The sequence below is a fragment of the Cygnus olor genome, chromosome 1 (genome assembly GCF_009769625.2).
Source record: "Cygnus olor isolate bCygOlo1 chromosome 1, bCygOlo1.pri.v2, whole genome shotgun sequence".
NCBI lineage: Eukaryota > Metazoa > Chordata > Aves > Anseriformes > Anatidae > Cygnus > Cygnus olor.
Genome location: NC_049169.1, coordinates 68,764,632 through 68,782,229, shown reverse-complemented (window position 1 = coordinate 68,782,229; position 17,598 = coordinate 68,764,632). Strand labels below are relative to the sequence as shown.

General features: G+C 36.7%; 1 protein-coding gene across 2 annotated transcripts in view; it reads right to left on the bottom strand.

The window, feature by feature from the left end:
- Positions 1 to 1,707: 1,707 nt before the first annotated feature.
- Positions 1,708 to 17,598, bottom strand: part of PIK3C2G (phosphatidylinositol-4-phosphate 3-kinase catalytic subunit type 2 gamma) — a 213,511-nt gene continuing 197,620 nt past the window's right edge. For both annotated transcript variants that reach the window (XM_040564008.1, XM_040564015.1), the window contains exons 32-33: positions 8,162 to 8,287; positions 1,708 to 2,616 (exon numbers count right to left, since the gene is read on the bottom strand). In XM_040564008.1, coding sequence (XP_040419942.1) covers positions 2,470 to 2,616; positions 8,162 to 8,287 — 273 coding nt within the window. In that variant the 3' untranslated portion in view covers positions 1,708 to 2,469. The remainder of the gene's footprint in view (positions 2,617 to 8,161; positions 8,288 to 17,598) is intronic.

Genomic DNA, 17,598 nt, shown 5'->3' with positions numbered 1-17,598 from the left:
TTTCTGATTGGGCTATACATCCTTAAAGTCCACTGAAATTTTGCTATCTGGAAAAACAGTTTTGAGAAAAAACAGCTCTTAAAATGATAAAAACTTAGATGCTAATATTTGTACCTTTTCTCAGCCTGATATTGAACCTCCTGCTGCTAAAGAAAGATAAATAATTCACAGGCTCATTTGTAAAGGGCCTATGTTCCTTGTAGCAGCAGGGAGCTCAGGATACATCTTACTGCAAACTCAGCAAGTAGGAATCAGCATGTTTTGAGGTGGATTAGAAGAAGAAATTTACGGGAGGCAAGGACTGATTGTGTGATTTAAGATCTCTGAGGGTAACACTTTGTCTGACAGAGCTATCACTGTAGATCTTGCCCATAAGACGTAATTTTTCTACCTTTCTTACAAAACTGAAGTATTATTGAGCTTCCACAGGACTGTATCTACCCAGCTAATTGCAGATTTGTTACTGTTTGTTTTTTTTCCAATGAATGTTTTATTGGTAGATTTCTTTCTTTAATACCAACAGTATTGCTTATGTTTGAAGACTGTTCTGATAATATTCTATTTTTAATGCTACATTTTTATTGTCATTTTAATGCTATCTTATTTAATGTTGCTCTAAGATGGAAAATCATGGTATGCTGTAAACAATGATTAGAAAATGTCACAGGAAATAACACTGTTAGAAAATTGCATTAGAGTTATAATGAGGAAATCGAGACAGTAGACTAAGAATCTAAAATCAATATTGAACTGTAAGGTCAGGTAATTTGATAATGTTGTAAGCTGGGCACAATGTGTTTTCTGTTCCTGAGTGACAAGTCACTTGATTCTTTACTCAGGAAAGCCTATAATCTAAAATATTATACTTACTGATTTTTGTAGTGATCATATCTGTATGCTAGCCAATGTCTCCTTTATGTGATAAATATTTTATAGTTTTTTTCAGCTCTGAAGAATCCTAATAATAATAATATTCAAGCAGAGTTCCCTTCACTTCCCCTTACTAAGGAGGAGTTTAATTTCCCAAGGCAATCTGGTATATATATTCTCAGGCACAAACTGACCAAGTGACATAGTCAATTGGTTTGATGCTGAGAAATACTCCAGCTTATTTAGATTCCTAAACAGCACTCCTAGTCCCACTTCAGGAGCTTTATACAACATTACCATCTGAAGTCTGATTTGTGAGTGTCCTTTGGGAGAAGAAGGCAATTATCTTCAGCTTCTGGCATTATTATCCCTCTGTTGACCACTTTTCTACCTGGTAGAACAAATGTCAGACCTACTCAGTATCTGGTAACTTAAAATTTTACAGTGGAGCAGATCACAAATCAAGGTGTCTCTTGTGCCTTAAAAATGTGCTCTTGCTTCTGGAAAGGTTTATATACATGCTGAACTCTGTGCGTGTGTGTGTAAGAGGCTGGCAGTAATGGACAGTTCATTAGGGCTGCTCACATGCTAAATGTTAAAAGATGTTCTTAAATGCTTCTTTGTGTTAGGTACAAATGCGTTGAAGAACAGAGCCCATAATTAGCCCCAGTGAACTCAAAGGTAGCACTTACATTCATTGGTTATATGTATATATAGCCCTAAGGTCAATGCACGTATTGACTCCTTTATACAGCATAAGAATGCAATGGGGTAAGACGAGTGAGCAAAGACTCTTTATAGAATGATCTTAAATAAATACAACACTGAAAGATTATATTCAATGCTTTATTTATGTATGATTAGCCCCTCCCTCCTCCTTTCTTCCCAAAATCGACCAGTTGTATCTGCTTCTCCGATATCAGAATAAAAGAAATGTTGGAAGTATCTTATTGACAAATTAATATCCTGGATTTAAAGTTGCATTATATAAACACTTAAAAGCACACCAACATATACTGCACAAAATGTCTAAAGTGCAAAGTTGCTATTTCTTTTTTAATTATTATTGTTTGTTTTTAAATGTATGGATTTTGTAAGATTTAACATGAAATCTGCTAGACTTCTGAAATGTATTTGCACCCAGGAAACCATCCCATGAACCTCTCTGGTAAATTGTCATATGCAGTAGGTCACAGAGGTCAATGATAAATTGCACCATTATCAGCATTGTTTCAATACACTTAGTGGAATTAGCAGGCAAACAACTATGCTCTGACCTATGCTTGATGTGTACTAAATTCAGAATTTTTAGTGTAGTATTTCATATGAATAAAACTAAAATCTTTATTGCTGTCATAAGAATACCTGCATGCAGCTACAAGTTGCTTGCTACAGCATGTGATTTCTTAAACTCACACAAGAAGGAATCTGTTGTAAGAAGAAGGTAGCAATTTTAAGACAATAGCCTTATGATTATAAATGTAAGATCAGCAGATGATGCATATTCTCAAGGGCAACTGAGAAAAAAGTGTACTATGGAGAATGGAATAAAGAAACATTAGTAGATAAATAATTGAATTGTCTTAGACAACTTTTAAATTACACTGTTCCCAGTGTATACCACTTTTCTTCATTTAACTGGACACTACTCAGTTGAATGTTAACAGCTCCCACAAATGTTCCTTTGCTTTTCACAACAAGCTTCAGTATATGGCTTTTGAGCTCCATGACTTTGTTATACACAACCTGAAATAATATAAAGGTTAAAAGAAAAAAAAGCATGTGAATCTGTGATCTATTTGTCAGACAATACACTTACAACAGTACAGCATTCCAGATGATGATGATAACTTTCCAATAATTACTTTAAACTGCCCTCCAGAATTATCAACCACTATCCATGAGCCAAATTCAAGTTAGTGAATATATCTCAGAAATACATTTGACCTTATATAGTTTATATAAAGGAGATTCTGCCAGCTTAGGCTTGTGAAATCTGATTACCAAGTATTCGTAAATAAATTTGAAACCCGTGTTGCAACGCTTGAGAAAAAAATAGGTACATATAATTTTCCATGTGAAAATTGAAACTCTAACTTGAGCAGAGTTTTGAACTCAAATGTGAAGATATATCAGATACTCCATGAAGCTCAGCAGGGAAAGATACCACTGTTGATTTTTGAGAGGAGAGATTCAGATAAAGGGTACTTATCATGGACAGTGGTATGAAACCATAAGATAGGTAATTATGGAAAAGTGTAGTTTATTATAATTTTTAAATATCTTCCCATAGCAAATGCTTTGAAAAATGGTGTTAGTCTTCTAAAAAAAATAAAATGAACAAACAAGAAAACTGTTTTAATGTCAAAATTTTTGTTTGCAACAAGGTATATAATTTTTGTTATATGTTGCACTGATACACCTCATAAAGGTGTATCACATCAATGTACAGTACCTCAGAATATTGTTTCTCGGTACTGTACTTGTGATTAAATCTCATGCTGCACACCAAAATTAAGAAAGAACATGCCAAAGCAAAAACAAATTTTCTTCTGAAACTACCATGAAATTTCATAACTGTTCTGGATCCAAGAAACCTGCATCATAAAAGAGACAATAATTTTCCTTTGAAAATTGTCTTTATAAGATTTACTGTTGCAATACAAATAGTTGTATGCATGATTCTGGATGCTAATTGTATCCAAGTATGCCCATTATAAAAATATTTGCATTTTTTTAATGGACTCATCAAATTGTTGACATGATAGAAAGCTCAGCCCACTCCGTAGATGTTGTGGGTGTGGACCATCATTAAGAATGGACCCAATTCAGCAAGTGAAAACTACTCAATTTGGATGTTTCCGTTAGTCAGGAAGTCTTAATGCTTCTCAAATTAAATGAGACAGCTTGCTTAGCATCTCTTTAGAAAATTACTAAGTTTTAAAAATATCTTTGAAATTACCTTGATACGCTGAGAATGCGCTGAGGTTCGTTATGAAATGGTAATGATGTATTTTCTGAATTAAAAAAAAAAATCTGGAGTGATAGGCCAACAAGAAGGAGCTGCGTTCAGAACAGACTCCTATGTTTCAGGCTCCGCATTAATCAAAAACTGCTGAGTGAACTGCATATAGGTTGATAAAATGTGAAAGAGTGCTGTCAGCTAGTTTCAGGCCTCAAAGGAAAGCTTTGTTAAGAGAAGTACATTTAATCTAAAATTTGTATGGAGGGAAATGGTTCCAATGTTTTTGCTATTTTAGTTGCAATGGAAAACGTTTTAAATTTTAATCTCACTGTGCAGCTTAAAAACCAAATGCAGTAACATACTGTCACTTCACGAGAACGGGAAAGTGGAACTGCCTACAATGAGCTTGCCATGCAACCTGCTTGGATTTACTATGCAGTCTGAGTGCAGTCTATACACATGGCACTGCTGAGGAGGAGGAACGTCAGACTGAGCCCCCCCCGGGATCTCTGCGGGCTGGACTGCAGAGTCCTCTCTGTACTTTCACTTATAAGAAGTAGAAATGGCCATGGGAGACATCCTTCAACCAGGGACAGGGTTTGTAAAGGCTCAGCCGCAGCAATGCTCCTCTTGCAGAGTGGCAACAAAAAGGTGGTTCTGAACCTCACTGGTGGACCCAGGAGGCATGAAATTGCTGGTTCTCCCTGACAGTCCTACGTGGCATGGGCTGTCCCTGTGAGACCACAGAGTGCTCTGGTCTGTGCCGCGAGCTGCTGGGGTGGCACAGCAGGCAACGACAGGCAGGACACCGGGACAGGCTCCTTGGTGTAGTCAGTGTAGCAAGGATGGATGGCCATGGGTTTGAGGATAGAAAAACTGCCCCTCTCACTCTTTTTATCTGGCTTTTACTGGAGAGGTGCTAGCAGGCAGCATGTACTTGTCCATTTAGAAAACTTTGGAAGTTATAGTTTGGAACAGCTGTCATGACAGTTGTGCCAGGTGCTTTTCAGTTTTTATGTTTACTGTGCCTATTTCACCAAATTGCATATGAATAAAAAATTCCAGCTTTCCTGTAAGCAGGAAACCAGCTTTACAGTAAGCAATTACATACTTTAGAATAAATCTATGATTTGATTATTTAAGTGACACTAATTCTACTGTATAAACATGCCATTTCTTTGCCAATATATGAAAGTTATCATCTTCAGCTTTTGCTTTAAGTCACAACAGGCACGAACTGTGGTAATGAACAACTTTGTATCTATGGACAGAAAGAGGCTTTAAGTTTTGAGCAATACCACACCTTGATGTGTAGGGTGGGTGCCTTTCATCTGATCCCAATAAACAGTTTCTAAAATGACCTTGCTCCAGCTGAATTTGCAATATCATCAGGATGTGGGGACAGAAGAAAGACTGTAGACAGCTGAATTAGTATGTGGATAAAACAATACCACCTGCCAGAATTTCAAAATGAAGACAGTTATATCCTGAAATCTACATTTAGTAATAATATTGGCCTCCTATTTATACAGTCAGATCAAATGGAGGTGAGTTATACATGGCCATGCAGCAAATCGGCAGGACAGCCAGGTATTTTTGGCTCCAGAAAGAGAAGCACTGTTGACCTACAGGACTCTAATGACATTTTAATCACAAATGAGGGACAGTTGCTTCTTCTTAGGTAGCCATGGCACACTTCCTAGATTTGCTCTTAATTGACCAAATTAGCTTTGACGCACAATGCTGGTGGGAGCTGCAGTGGCTCCTGGCGCAGGTCCCCTCATCCCCCTCCATCAGGCTTCCTGGGGCAATTCACGTCACCGCAGGCCAGCAGCCCCTCTGCTCTGAAGGCAGCTGCAATAATACCCATGGACTGGTACATCCCAGGTGTATTTACTCATGTTTCCCCCACACCCAAGCTTCATAGGCAGGATGGAGGGAATTCCCTCTTGTTCTGGCAAAGCACACATGGTCTTGTCATGGAGGTTTACTCATTTTGGGGGTGTGCATGCATGCAGGCACTCCAGAGACAGAGGACAGTGAGAGTGAGGGCTTGTAGCATGCCTCATGGCAAATGCGACACATACGAGCAAGAAACCACTGCAGCTCATTGCCACTTTTCGTGGTGAGAATTTAAACTTAAATTGTTCAGATTCATTTTAAATCAAGTTTTCTTACTTTTCATGAAACTATTCTGGAACCTCCCAAGTGATTATTTATTCCCAACAGTGGCCTATAAAGCTGGTATATTCTTCTTCTTTTTTTTTTTTTTTTTCACTACCCTGCGCCCATTTTTTCTGTGTTCTTTCTTTTCTTCACAATCATCATTTTTAAAGCAATGTTACACCAGTGTGGATGCAACAAATGCTGAAATGCAAATAGAGGAACAAGAGAAAAAAGGAGTGCTTGTTAAAAGCAACTCCAAAACATTCAGCATAGTTCATTCTACTGTTGGTCCTCCTGGACCTTCACATTTTACTCTCACACATATGAGTAAAAATCAAAAATAAAATGCACTTTTGCAAGGTTGATAATTTGCTGTAGGCAGTCATAAGCAATAAAAGTACAAAACTAAAAACAAAAATACCCAAGAGAAGCACATTTCAGAATTTTCTGTCTTGAACATGGAGAGAAATTAATATACAGTTTCCTTCCAGCCATTTGGCTTTAATAAAAACTTATGAACTCATAAAAAAGGCTAGTACATTTCTGTACACAGCATTTTGGACAGTAACTAACTTAAAAGACAGCTGACATATTTTTAGTTGTTTTTCTTCCCTGGGGCTTCTTCTGCCTCAGTCTACCAGCCTTGGACAGAAAATGCATGCAGAATGATATCGCATATGGAGGAACAGAGCTGCTAACAGCACAAGCTTCGGGTTTGAAATGTCCAAGTTCAGTGAAGCCATATGTCCCCACTGCGATTAGCAGTTTCTCGTGAAAAAGATTAAGCATCTGTGAAGAAGGCTGTAAGTTTTGAGTAAAGGATATTAAAGTTTGCATGGATTTTCTCTAATAGCAGTAGGATGATCCTTAACCACAATTAAACCCCCTCCCAGTGATTACTGTCTGACTGCAGCCAGGATTTTGGATTTTCTTGTATTCAAATAGGTCTAGTAATGATTAGAAACAAAATTGCCTAACAGTGTTGCTGGATGGTTCTTGTCCATAGCTCATTTTAGATATTTTAAAATTAATGCTAATATATAAATATATTTATTTTTTTAAATAACTTTCAAATGTAAAGAAATTACTTTGGCCAGGTCAATTAGCCTCGTTTTTCTCTTTGATTGAAAAAAAAAAAAAGAAAAAAATAATATAACCAAAAAAATAAACCCTATTATCTTTTTGTTCCACTGCAACACTATAGGGAGAGAAATCTATCTCAGTTGTTAGCAGCAGTACTACTTGAGGAGCCTACTTACAGCAGTGCTGGAAGTCATCAATGTAAGTAGGTGACTTTAAAATCAGTGGGAAAAGACAAAAAAAATCAAAATCCCAGGACTGGGTAACTAGGAGATAAGGACTCTTAGTCTCAGCTGACTAACTTATATTTCATCATGTCTTATCTATGAAACAGGGTGGAGTAATAATATTTTCTATGCCTTCTGCTTTGAAGCTTGCTCAAAGTACATTTGTAAATTGCCTTGAGATCTTCAGGAGATTTGCTATATGTAATACTTACCATCTCCAATCCCACCTACTGTTTGAATCTCATCTCCCTTTACAAAAGTATATAGTTTATGCTGTTTCTCATTTTGTGGTAAACATTTCTCCATCCAAATATTTCTCTGTTTAACTCCAGAGGCGTAAGCATTTCAGTGGTAAGTGAAATAATTATATATGGCTGTGAATTGCTAGATTTTGACATAAAAAGAACTGGGCTATTTATTATTGTGCTATCATTTAGGACAGTGACAGCCAATTTGGTTGTCCATTTTCAAATGCGAATTTGAATAACAGCATCCGTTCAATTAGTACTTTTTATGCTATTATATAAGGCTGAATTTAAAATGATCTAGGTTTGGTGCAATGATGCCGGGGCTCATTTGGCTAACATTTAACTGTGATTATGGTATAAGACTCAAACACCGTGAATAATCCAAACACTTTCCTAAAGAGAAAGACATAAAGAGACTGTCTCACTTCTGAGAAAGAAGCAAAAGAGAAGATTGTCTCCATTTATGGTTCTGCTTCTGATATGTTCCTTCTGTTTGACAGTACTCATTGTAACAGCTCTAAATGCTGTATTGTTATGATATTTCAAGAGTAGATAACAAAAATCAAGCCCATAAGAAATGATGGAAGAAAGTGAACAGTACTCACAATTTCATTGTAAGTAGGGTCAGTGCTTTTTGGAACTGTTCTTGTTTTCCTTCGACTCACCTCATCAGGGTCCGGCAGAAGATAAAATTCAGCATGTGCACTTGGGGCAGAACCATCTGGGAGGTGCTGAAAAACAAAATGGTCATAAATATGAATACCTCTGCTATAGCAAAGGAAACAAATAAAGAAATACCAAATGAAATCTGGACTATAAGCAGACACAGAAACATATTACATTCTCAGTATTCTCTTGGTTAAATCAGAGTGCTAAAGCAGTAAACAACAGGCATTCTTAGAATTCAGCTTCATATTGAATCAGGAAAAATAAATCAAATAATACAAGGACAATGCAAAATTGCCTATCTTTAATATTTTACATTCTGGTGGAAAAAAAAAACCTACGCCTTAATCTGCTTTAACTCAATTTAAACTGAAACAAAGTCTAGTCCTTCCAATTTCCAGAGTACTGTACAGAAACTGGATTCCAGCTAGTACACTCCTATTGATTTTAACCCCTAAATAGCAGTGCTGATGCTGACAAGAACTGTTTATTTCTAAGGGTATTTCATAAAGCATATTGCTACAGAGGAACCAGGAGCATTTCCTGCAGCAGTAAGGGCAGAATAAGGAGCAGGATTCTTATAATAACAGTCTGTCCATCTCTCCCATCACATAGCTGCAACCTCTCTTTAATTTTCAAGCTCAGATTACTTAGTGATATTCCAGATATTCCAGTTTATGGTAGCTACTCCAGACCAAAGCCAATCTATTTACCAGGCTCAGTCATAAGTTACTGCTGGTGGGTGGACAGCTTTTGGATAACCTCTGAGAAGCTGTAAGCTTATTACTAAAGCAATATTTCAGTTACTCAGAAAACATATTGGCAGTATGAGAGGCTTTAAAAGAACATGCAAGGAATACAGTTATGAATAAGTATGGAAAAGGTATCTTCCCAGTATATGTCATTTAGTTCTTAGCTTATAATTAAGCAGAAACCTTTGTGTTGGTAAAATACGTTACAATCAGGAAACACAAAGTGGGCATAAATGAGTGGGTGTTTATCTACATATTGGTAATTTCAGTACTATTACCAGTATTTTAGGCAGCAAGTTTACCTGACAGCTCATAGGCAATCCAGCGACAGGATGCAAATGAAAATACAGGCAAAAAGAAGAGATCTTGAGATATATGGAACACATGAACCCAGCGCATTCCCCATGCAGTTGCATTTATATTTCCCATTGTAGTTTTACCTGGCTTAGAATAAAATGGTTTCTCAGATTTTGATTATTCACAGTATGTGACCGGAAATATGGGTCTTTTTACAGGCATTATCAACACCACACTCTTGTGATAGGAGAAAACACTGTTGTCCTAGCAATAAATAACTTCTCTTTTGGGAAGAAAAACAGTGCTTGTATGTGTGAGTAACCAGTTCTTGCATAACAAATCTCTGATTTTTGTTATCTGAATTGATCCTTCAAGGCAGAAGATACGGTCAACTGGAAAGCTTAATACTGCTGTGGTTAATACTATATGCTCAAATCGTCACATATTGTAAGCGCTATGTGAATGATTAATGATCTTGGCACTAAGCTCTCCAACATATACCTGATGTAAAAAATACATTGGATTTAGTTAGGTGAGATTCAACTGCCAAAATATGAATGACATTAAATGGCATTTTCCTAGGACAAAGTGCCATATTGTTAACACAGGACTCATAATTTACACTATCAATTTAAAAGCCCATCTCTATAGATCTAAGACTATATTAACGTTTCAGTTAAGAATGACAAAAACAGTAAATTGAACAGTCTGTTAAAAATCAGGAAAGAAAAAGATATTTAGCATAGTACCAGTCCAAGAAACCAGGATGCTAACTGTAATCAAGCTCTTCCCTTTTCTGTGAATAAAGCATCACTGTAACTTGAAGGTTGACAGATTTTGGTCGTTTCAGACACAAAAAGGAATATGCTTTAAAAAAAGAAAGGAGTCGTTCTTATCAGCTCAACTGCTGTGACCCAGCACAAGGATCTTCACTATCTCAAGCATGGAAATGCAATATAGACAGTCTCGTAAAATGTCAGGCTTTATAAATCATCTCAGCAGTGCATTGCCTAACCAGGGACAACGTCAGAGCTAATACTGGATGTTGAGGTAAGCAGCAGCTGAAAAGGGTACTGGGCTGAGGAACTCAGATGGTAGGTAAGGGGCTACAAAGGTAACAGAGAGAACCCTTGCATTTGTTCAATTCCACTCCCCTTTGAGCTGCCGAGATAGCACAGGGTGCAGTTGCCTGTGCTTTGCCCCACTGCACCCCTGAAGACAACAACGCAGATCAGATCATGCATAGCAGTAGTCTCCATATCAAACAGGCTCAGCCTGGCAGTCATCTGCCAGGGAAAGAACCCAAACTGATTGCTGTGAAATTGTTTAACAGGACCTGGGTACTAGTAGTGTACACAATGAGTTGAAAAAAAAAAGTCACAAATTTGTCACTATGCCCTGATCTGCTCCTTGTACCCTGCTAGCAATTCTGGCACATTGGCCTTCAGCCAACTCACCTACCCTGTCAGCTGACCCCTCCCAAAACTCAAGGAAGACACTTTGTAGTACCACTGTGGCCACAAGAAACACGGAGAGAAAACTACTTCCTCACTATGCCTTTGAAAGTAGCTAAAGACATGTTGAAAGGGGTGAGTAGGAGGAGAGGGTCAAGACAGAACATCAGAAAAAAAAAAAAAAAAAAAGGAATATTTTAGCAACTCACAGAAGAAAAATCAGGGCAGAGCAGTTGTCCTGGGATCTTTCAAAACTAAAAACAAAACCACTTCTCATGAATAGCAGCAATCAGCAGCCAAACTCTTAGAGGTAATTTAAAGGGCAGCCACCTGAATTCCAACTACGGATCCTAGTTCCGTCTGTTTGTTTGGGCTTGTTTTGGTTTGTTTGGTTTGTTTGTTCGTTTGTTTTTTCTTCTTTGCAGATAGTGTTTTCCCACTTCATCTTCCCTTGCTGGGAAGGCAAAGGGAAGACAAGCTCCAGATTCCACAGTTGTCCCAGTTCTCCATCGGCAGTGGCATTGGTATGCCATCAAATGATCAAAGAGCTTCAGCTGAGCACTCTTCAAGCCAGATCACATCTTTATGACACAAAATATCTAACAAAAGTCACTCACTGTCAAAAAAGCCCTGTTCCATTGCACACTCATCATTCAAAACTACAGAGGAAAGGCAGGTATAAATCAGTCATGGTTTAACAGGAGCAGAGTCTGGGTAGCTCATATGCTGAGCTTGTGTCGGCTTCTCTTCTGACTGGCACAATAGTTGAATTGTTTCTTGTGAAGGGCCTGCTTCACCAATGGATTTCTTGAGACAAGACTACTGGTGGTCATGGAAAGAGCTGTACTTTGCTAGGCCCTCCCTGCTAGGAACAAAGTGGAATATTGGTGGTTTGAAAATTGTAGTTTGAAAACAAGAGTGAGATTAACATGGTAGAACTATAGTTTTAAATCTAAAATAGGTGAAATTTGAATTAAGTTGTTTAGTTGTTTTATTAAGACAACAAACATGCCAGACAAAAATCTCAAGCTTTTGGGAAAACTAGGTCTTTCTCAGGCTTTCACATATGAGTTAAACATTTGTTTGAATGACAAAAAATAGAGAAAATAACAGAACTTTTTTCTTGCTAAAGACGATGTCTTCTGTCATATTCCACAGTGACGTGTTTAGAGAATAGATATGCGGGGTTGTCCTTTCAATTCTGACTCAAACTGCATTGGCAGAGTTATAAACTTAAATAAACATGAAGAATATCTGACCTAAATGCCAGACTCATTTACTCCAAACAATATCTATTCTGGGGTGGGTCCATTATAAACATGGAGTCAGATTTCTAGCAGTTTTATGAGTAGTTCTGAAACCCAGCCCCAAATCCCTTTTGTTATTAGTGGATCAAAAATCACTCACTTCTGTCCATAGTCCAGAAGAGAAATCATAGGGTGCCTTGGGAATGCCATTTTGCACTTTAACTACTTTGCAAAACCCTTCTATCTTGAATGTACTTGTGATCTAGCAAGCAGAAAAAAACTTTTATACCGAATTCTATTTGCTTAATTCTCTAACCATTTAATTAACCCAAAAGTAAAGGAAGTTAACTTCCTTTAAATGAAGTTACTCCCAATTTAGATTACTGTCTTACTTATGTACTCTTGTAAATACATTCCAGCAGTAAAAATCCATAAGGCTGCAAAGGTGTAAAAGCTAGTTCATAACAGAAATGCCATAGCTCTTCTTGTTATGCCTATGGACAAAAAAACAACCAACCAACCAACCAACCAAATGAATGAACAACAACAACAAAACCACAACACAACAGTGATTTTGATCTGTCAAAACAAAAAAAAAAAGAGTTGCATGTTGCATTTGTAAGCAGATTCCGTACGCTTTCTTCAATTACAAACAAGCCACTAGTGTACAATTTTCTCAGAGAATGACCTACTTGACCCTCATTATGACTAATAGAGGAACTCAATCACAACTGTCTGCGTGTAATTTAAAAAAAACAAACCACCACAACAACAAAAAAACAGTTTCTTTTTGAAATGTTATTATTCTAAATTCATGTAGTAGGTGATGAAAATATTTAAAAGAGAGATGGAGTGAGAGAGGAAAAAATACTCTGGATCTGCGTCTCTCCACATCTGTAACTCAATACTGAAAAACTAAGACAGACGTATCTGTTATGGGTGTGTTCCATTTTTCACTCCAATTTTATTTTCCAAAACTACAAAAAGTATTGATATTTACTTACAGAAACCTATGCAGATAGGTTATGTCCTGTGTAATTTAATTTTACATATGATAACTGTAGCTGGGAAATAATGGATGAAATTCAATTAATTTTTCCACAAGAATTACATTATCTTAATGACTTTTTTCCCTCAATCATTACTAAGCATCCTCAACTCTCCTTCATGATGGGTTCTTTATTAACATTATGAAAGGGCCAACTACTTCAAAATTTGCCATATTTAAACTATGCAATTTAGCATGACAACATGAATACTGGGTTTCACTCAAATGAATTTAAAGGAAAGTTTTATGATGTTAATGCAATAGACGTTGGGGATAATCTATTGTAAAGTTATCTAAAACTCATCATCTCTTCCTAAGTGACATCAAATTTTCTCTTTTGGCGACTTTTGCCTCAAATTTACATCACCTCATCAGCTTCTTGTAGTGTTAGACATGCAGATATTTTCTCACTTTTTGTCCTAGAGTGAAACAGATTGATGGCTCCTGAAGATTTGATAGTTCCAGCTGCTGTTCTTTTTCTCATTTTTCACTTTCAACCATCTTGACAAAAAAAAAATAAAAAATGATCAAAGGTAACTTGCATTAACTAATGCCACCTTTCCTCCTCTATAAATAACTTCCTTTCTTCCTCCAAAATTAATTTCCTGGACATTTTGCAAATCTCAATTGTTCTCTTGCCCATCTTCAGTGAAAAAAAAAATAATAAAAAATCAGGGTCTAAAAAGGCTCTCATTTTAGCTACTCCCACCAAATGAAAAGAAGAGAAAAACAAACTTTCATTTTGTCCAGTAGCTCTAGCTCTCAGTTTTCCTATCTTTTACCTTCATCTGTTGTTTCTCTTTGACATGCCATGAGAATTTTTCTTCTATATGGTGAAGAAAGGACTGTAAAATATTCCTTAATATTTAAAATAGAGTTATCCTTGCATTTTAAAAACACATACTACTATAGCAAATATATATATAGGGAAAGGAAAAACAAACAAACAAACAAAAACACTTCAGTACTCCAAAGCAAATACTAAATATAGCGATGAGACAGATTAGCTTATTATCCATCAAAAGAGAATTAGAAAAAAAATCCACAGAAGAAATTAATCTTGCACCACAGTAACCTGTATAAAATAGTAGTTGCCTCCTGACTAAATTAAAATGAGCCAGAAATGTGGAAGAGCCATCAGTGTTGCTGCACTGTCTTTCACTTTCTCTGAGTGACACAGTGTATGTAACTTATGTAACTTAGCAAGGAAAAGCAAAATCTTTGTAAGCTGCAGCTTTAATAACTACAGCTTCTGCCTTATAAAAAGCTAACATTGGCTGGGATAATTCTGTATTTAAAGATCTGAGAAGATAATCAACACTAAAATAATGACATTATCAAGCAAAAGACTCCTTCAAAACTGGAATAATGTGATGTAAACCTTAAGGACAAACCTTGTGAATGAGATGTTGTGTTTTTACTTCATAAATCTTAATATGGGACTCTTCCGTCTTTTTCCCTTGAGATTTGCAAATCCCGAAGCACTGAATACCTGTAGTCTACTCTGCTACTACACTATTCATTTTCCTGCCACAAAATATTTTCAAATAATTAAAAAAAAATCAAAAGAAAATCATATTTGCAATAACTAACAAACAAATACAAAAGAAGATAATCCAGTATATTGCTATGGTGCACTCTGCATGCTCTGCTATTGGCAAAACAAACAGAAAAGCAAACAGACAAAAGTAATTGCACAATAAGGTATTTTTTCACAATCATCTTTTTTTTTTTTTTTATTAACCCCAAATTTGAAAACATTTAACTGCTGCTCTGCAGAATAAGTTTTATTATATTTTCTGGTGCTGAATTTCTTGCCCTCTTCTCTGTCAGCAACTTCATTCCTATTCCTAACTTCATTTTTATCTCCTGCAGACATCCAGGTATGTACATGAACAGAGATATTCTGTAAGAGAGGACACTGGCATGGAGGTTGCTGGCAAAGCAACAACAATAAAAAAGAAATGAAATTGATCTCAATTTAATGCAGGTGAGTAAAAAAGATATGTTGTTTCAGAAGAATATATATGATGTTTCAGGGAAATTCTCGAAGGCATTTTTTTAAACAGTCTTTTTCTACTTTTCTGAAACATGGTAGCATCAGTGGTGTCAGTGAAGCAAGCCTCCAGATGGGCTTTGTCATTTACTATGATAAAAATACAAAGGTGCTGTATCTGTGTCTCTGATTTGAATCTCCAAAAATAGCTTATGCATATCTTGTAGTCCAATACCTTCAACATCCTCATCAACCTACCCATTCTGCATGCAGCCTGCCAGTGCACCAAATGGGCAAACTGTGCCTAATGTAAGTGATGTTAATTCAAGAAAAAAAAAAAAAAAAAGAAAAAAAAAAACACACAACGGTTTTGTTAACTGTAGTTTGTTCCAGCCCTCTCTCCCTCAAGTGAAATAAGGCATTTTGGGAAAAAAAAAAAAATATGCAGGTTTTCTGTTTCAGCTTTGATTGTAGTAGAGTAGCATGGAAATGGACTTGCGCAGTGTAGCTCTTAATAAAAGATGATATGCTGTATTTCTAGCAGGGAGAGCTACAGCTACTCTGGCAAAAATAAGGACTAGAGCTGTCCTGGGTCACAAAATCTCTGAAGAATGAACCAGCCATCCAGCCAACACTCTCCAAGGTCTCATGGCTGTCAAATAAGAAAAAATAACCCTCAGTCACTGAGGCAGAAGGAATCTTCACAGCTATGGGCCAGAAATTCAGACACCAGTACTGGGCAAAGATGTTGAGTTGTTGACATATCCAAGGGTATAAGTGAGCTACGTATGTAAGTACCCAGAAAAGTCTAAGCAGGTTTCTGTAATGCTGTTAAGGAGGCAGGTGAGAAACAGATTCATCCTAATGTATTATAGACAACTCCAGGTGGACTTGGTTAAATTGCCCATGCATTAGTGTCTGGCACCATTTGAGATAAAGGAGATGCTTCAGATATCTGCATAAACGGTCAGGCAAGACACAGGCCTTATGTGAAGCCCTCTTCTTCAGCAGCAGCTGGAGGCCAGATGAGACATGTTAGTTCATCTCCTGTATGTTCAGGAAAATAAATTGGGCCTTAAATCTCCTCTGATCAAGATGGAAGCTTAATTGTTTAGGTTAGTCTCCAGTTTCTAAAATATTGGTGCCTCACATAACCTCAGGTGCCAGAAGATATGTATGGAGTAGGATATATAACATAGGCTTCACGGAAAACTGGCACCTTTCGAGCAGCATTGGAGAAGAATGAAGATGCTTCATTGTACTCAACCATGATCAGACAAATAAACTCTGTCACATCATATATGTATGTGTTTTAATTTCAAAGTGAATCCAGTCTAAATAGGCCAAGGCACACAGGCATTGTTGTTGTTGTTATTATTATTATTATTATTATTATTATTAAATTAAAAAATATTTGTTAAACATTTAACAAAAGAGGTGTTTTTTTTTCTTTTTTTTTTTTTTTTCTTGTAAGGAGGAAGAGTTTCTGGAAATCAGTCTGTGTCCCACAAGATTCAGGGCTATCTAAGAACACATCAGAACTTCTGATCTGCTTCAGTAGTTTGAGAGGAAAACCCACCTAACTCCACTTAGAATTAAGTAAATAAAATGAAAACTTTCCTGTGATATGCAGGTCACAAGGTTATCCAAGGTTTCTAAGCCTTTATTTCCATAAAGCTCTGAAACCAGAACTGAACACCTTCAGAAAGATGAAGAAAGGAACTGAGATGTAGCTAGTACTCAGTTTGAAAAGAGCGACATCTTGTACTGATGATCCAAAAAGAGATGTATATTAAGATAGTCACAGTCCCGAATGAAATGGGGAAGAGTCTGTATAACCATGTGACTATAACTTTCAGGTAGTATAGGCTCATGTCTTTTAGTGACCATAGACAACAGCAGAGGAGGAGGGCTACAAATTAGTTCCAGCGAGTCATAATACAACTCTATTTGAATCTCCTACTGTTTCTGAATGAACAAAAAAGAAAAAGATGACTTAGAATGACTTGCATCCCTACCCAGCCCACTCCAACCTTACATCTAGCTCCTGAGGCTCTGACACCCCTCTAATACTCCTTGTAACTCCAATGCTCAGCACTAGATTACTGGGTGCTCACATAACCCAATGTGGGTATCAAAAACTTGTCAAGATTGCAAAAATAATATAAAAGAATGTATATATAACTTCTGCATAACCAGAAGTGCAAATGTATATTAAATGTACTGCTCACAATAAGATCTGAGTAAGAATAATATACATTTTTATTTATTTTTTTCCTGAAAGAAGGAAGTAACAAGATATACTCTAGATTCCTGAATCCCGTTCTGCACTGCAATCCTCAAGTCATTTAAGTCGTGTGTTTTTCTTTTCTTCAGGTCATGTGTTTTTTTCCACAGATAAAGAAATCAAGATTCAGTCATGCCTTAAAATGGTTTATTCAATGGATGAGCAATGTTGGTGCAGGATGTAGAATGCAGAGAATAGATTTCATGAATAGATCTCTGAAGCTTTTGTTCCAGAATTACCACCAAGTTTGTAAAGAAGCTAAACTGCATTCCTTCTTTGTATTTTCGCTTTGCAC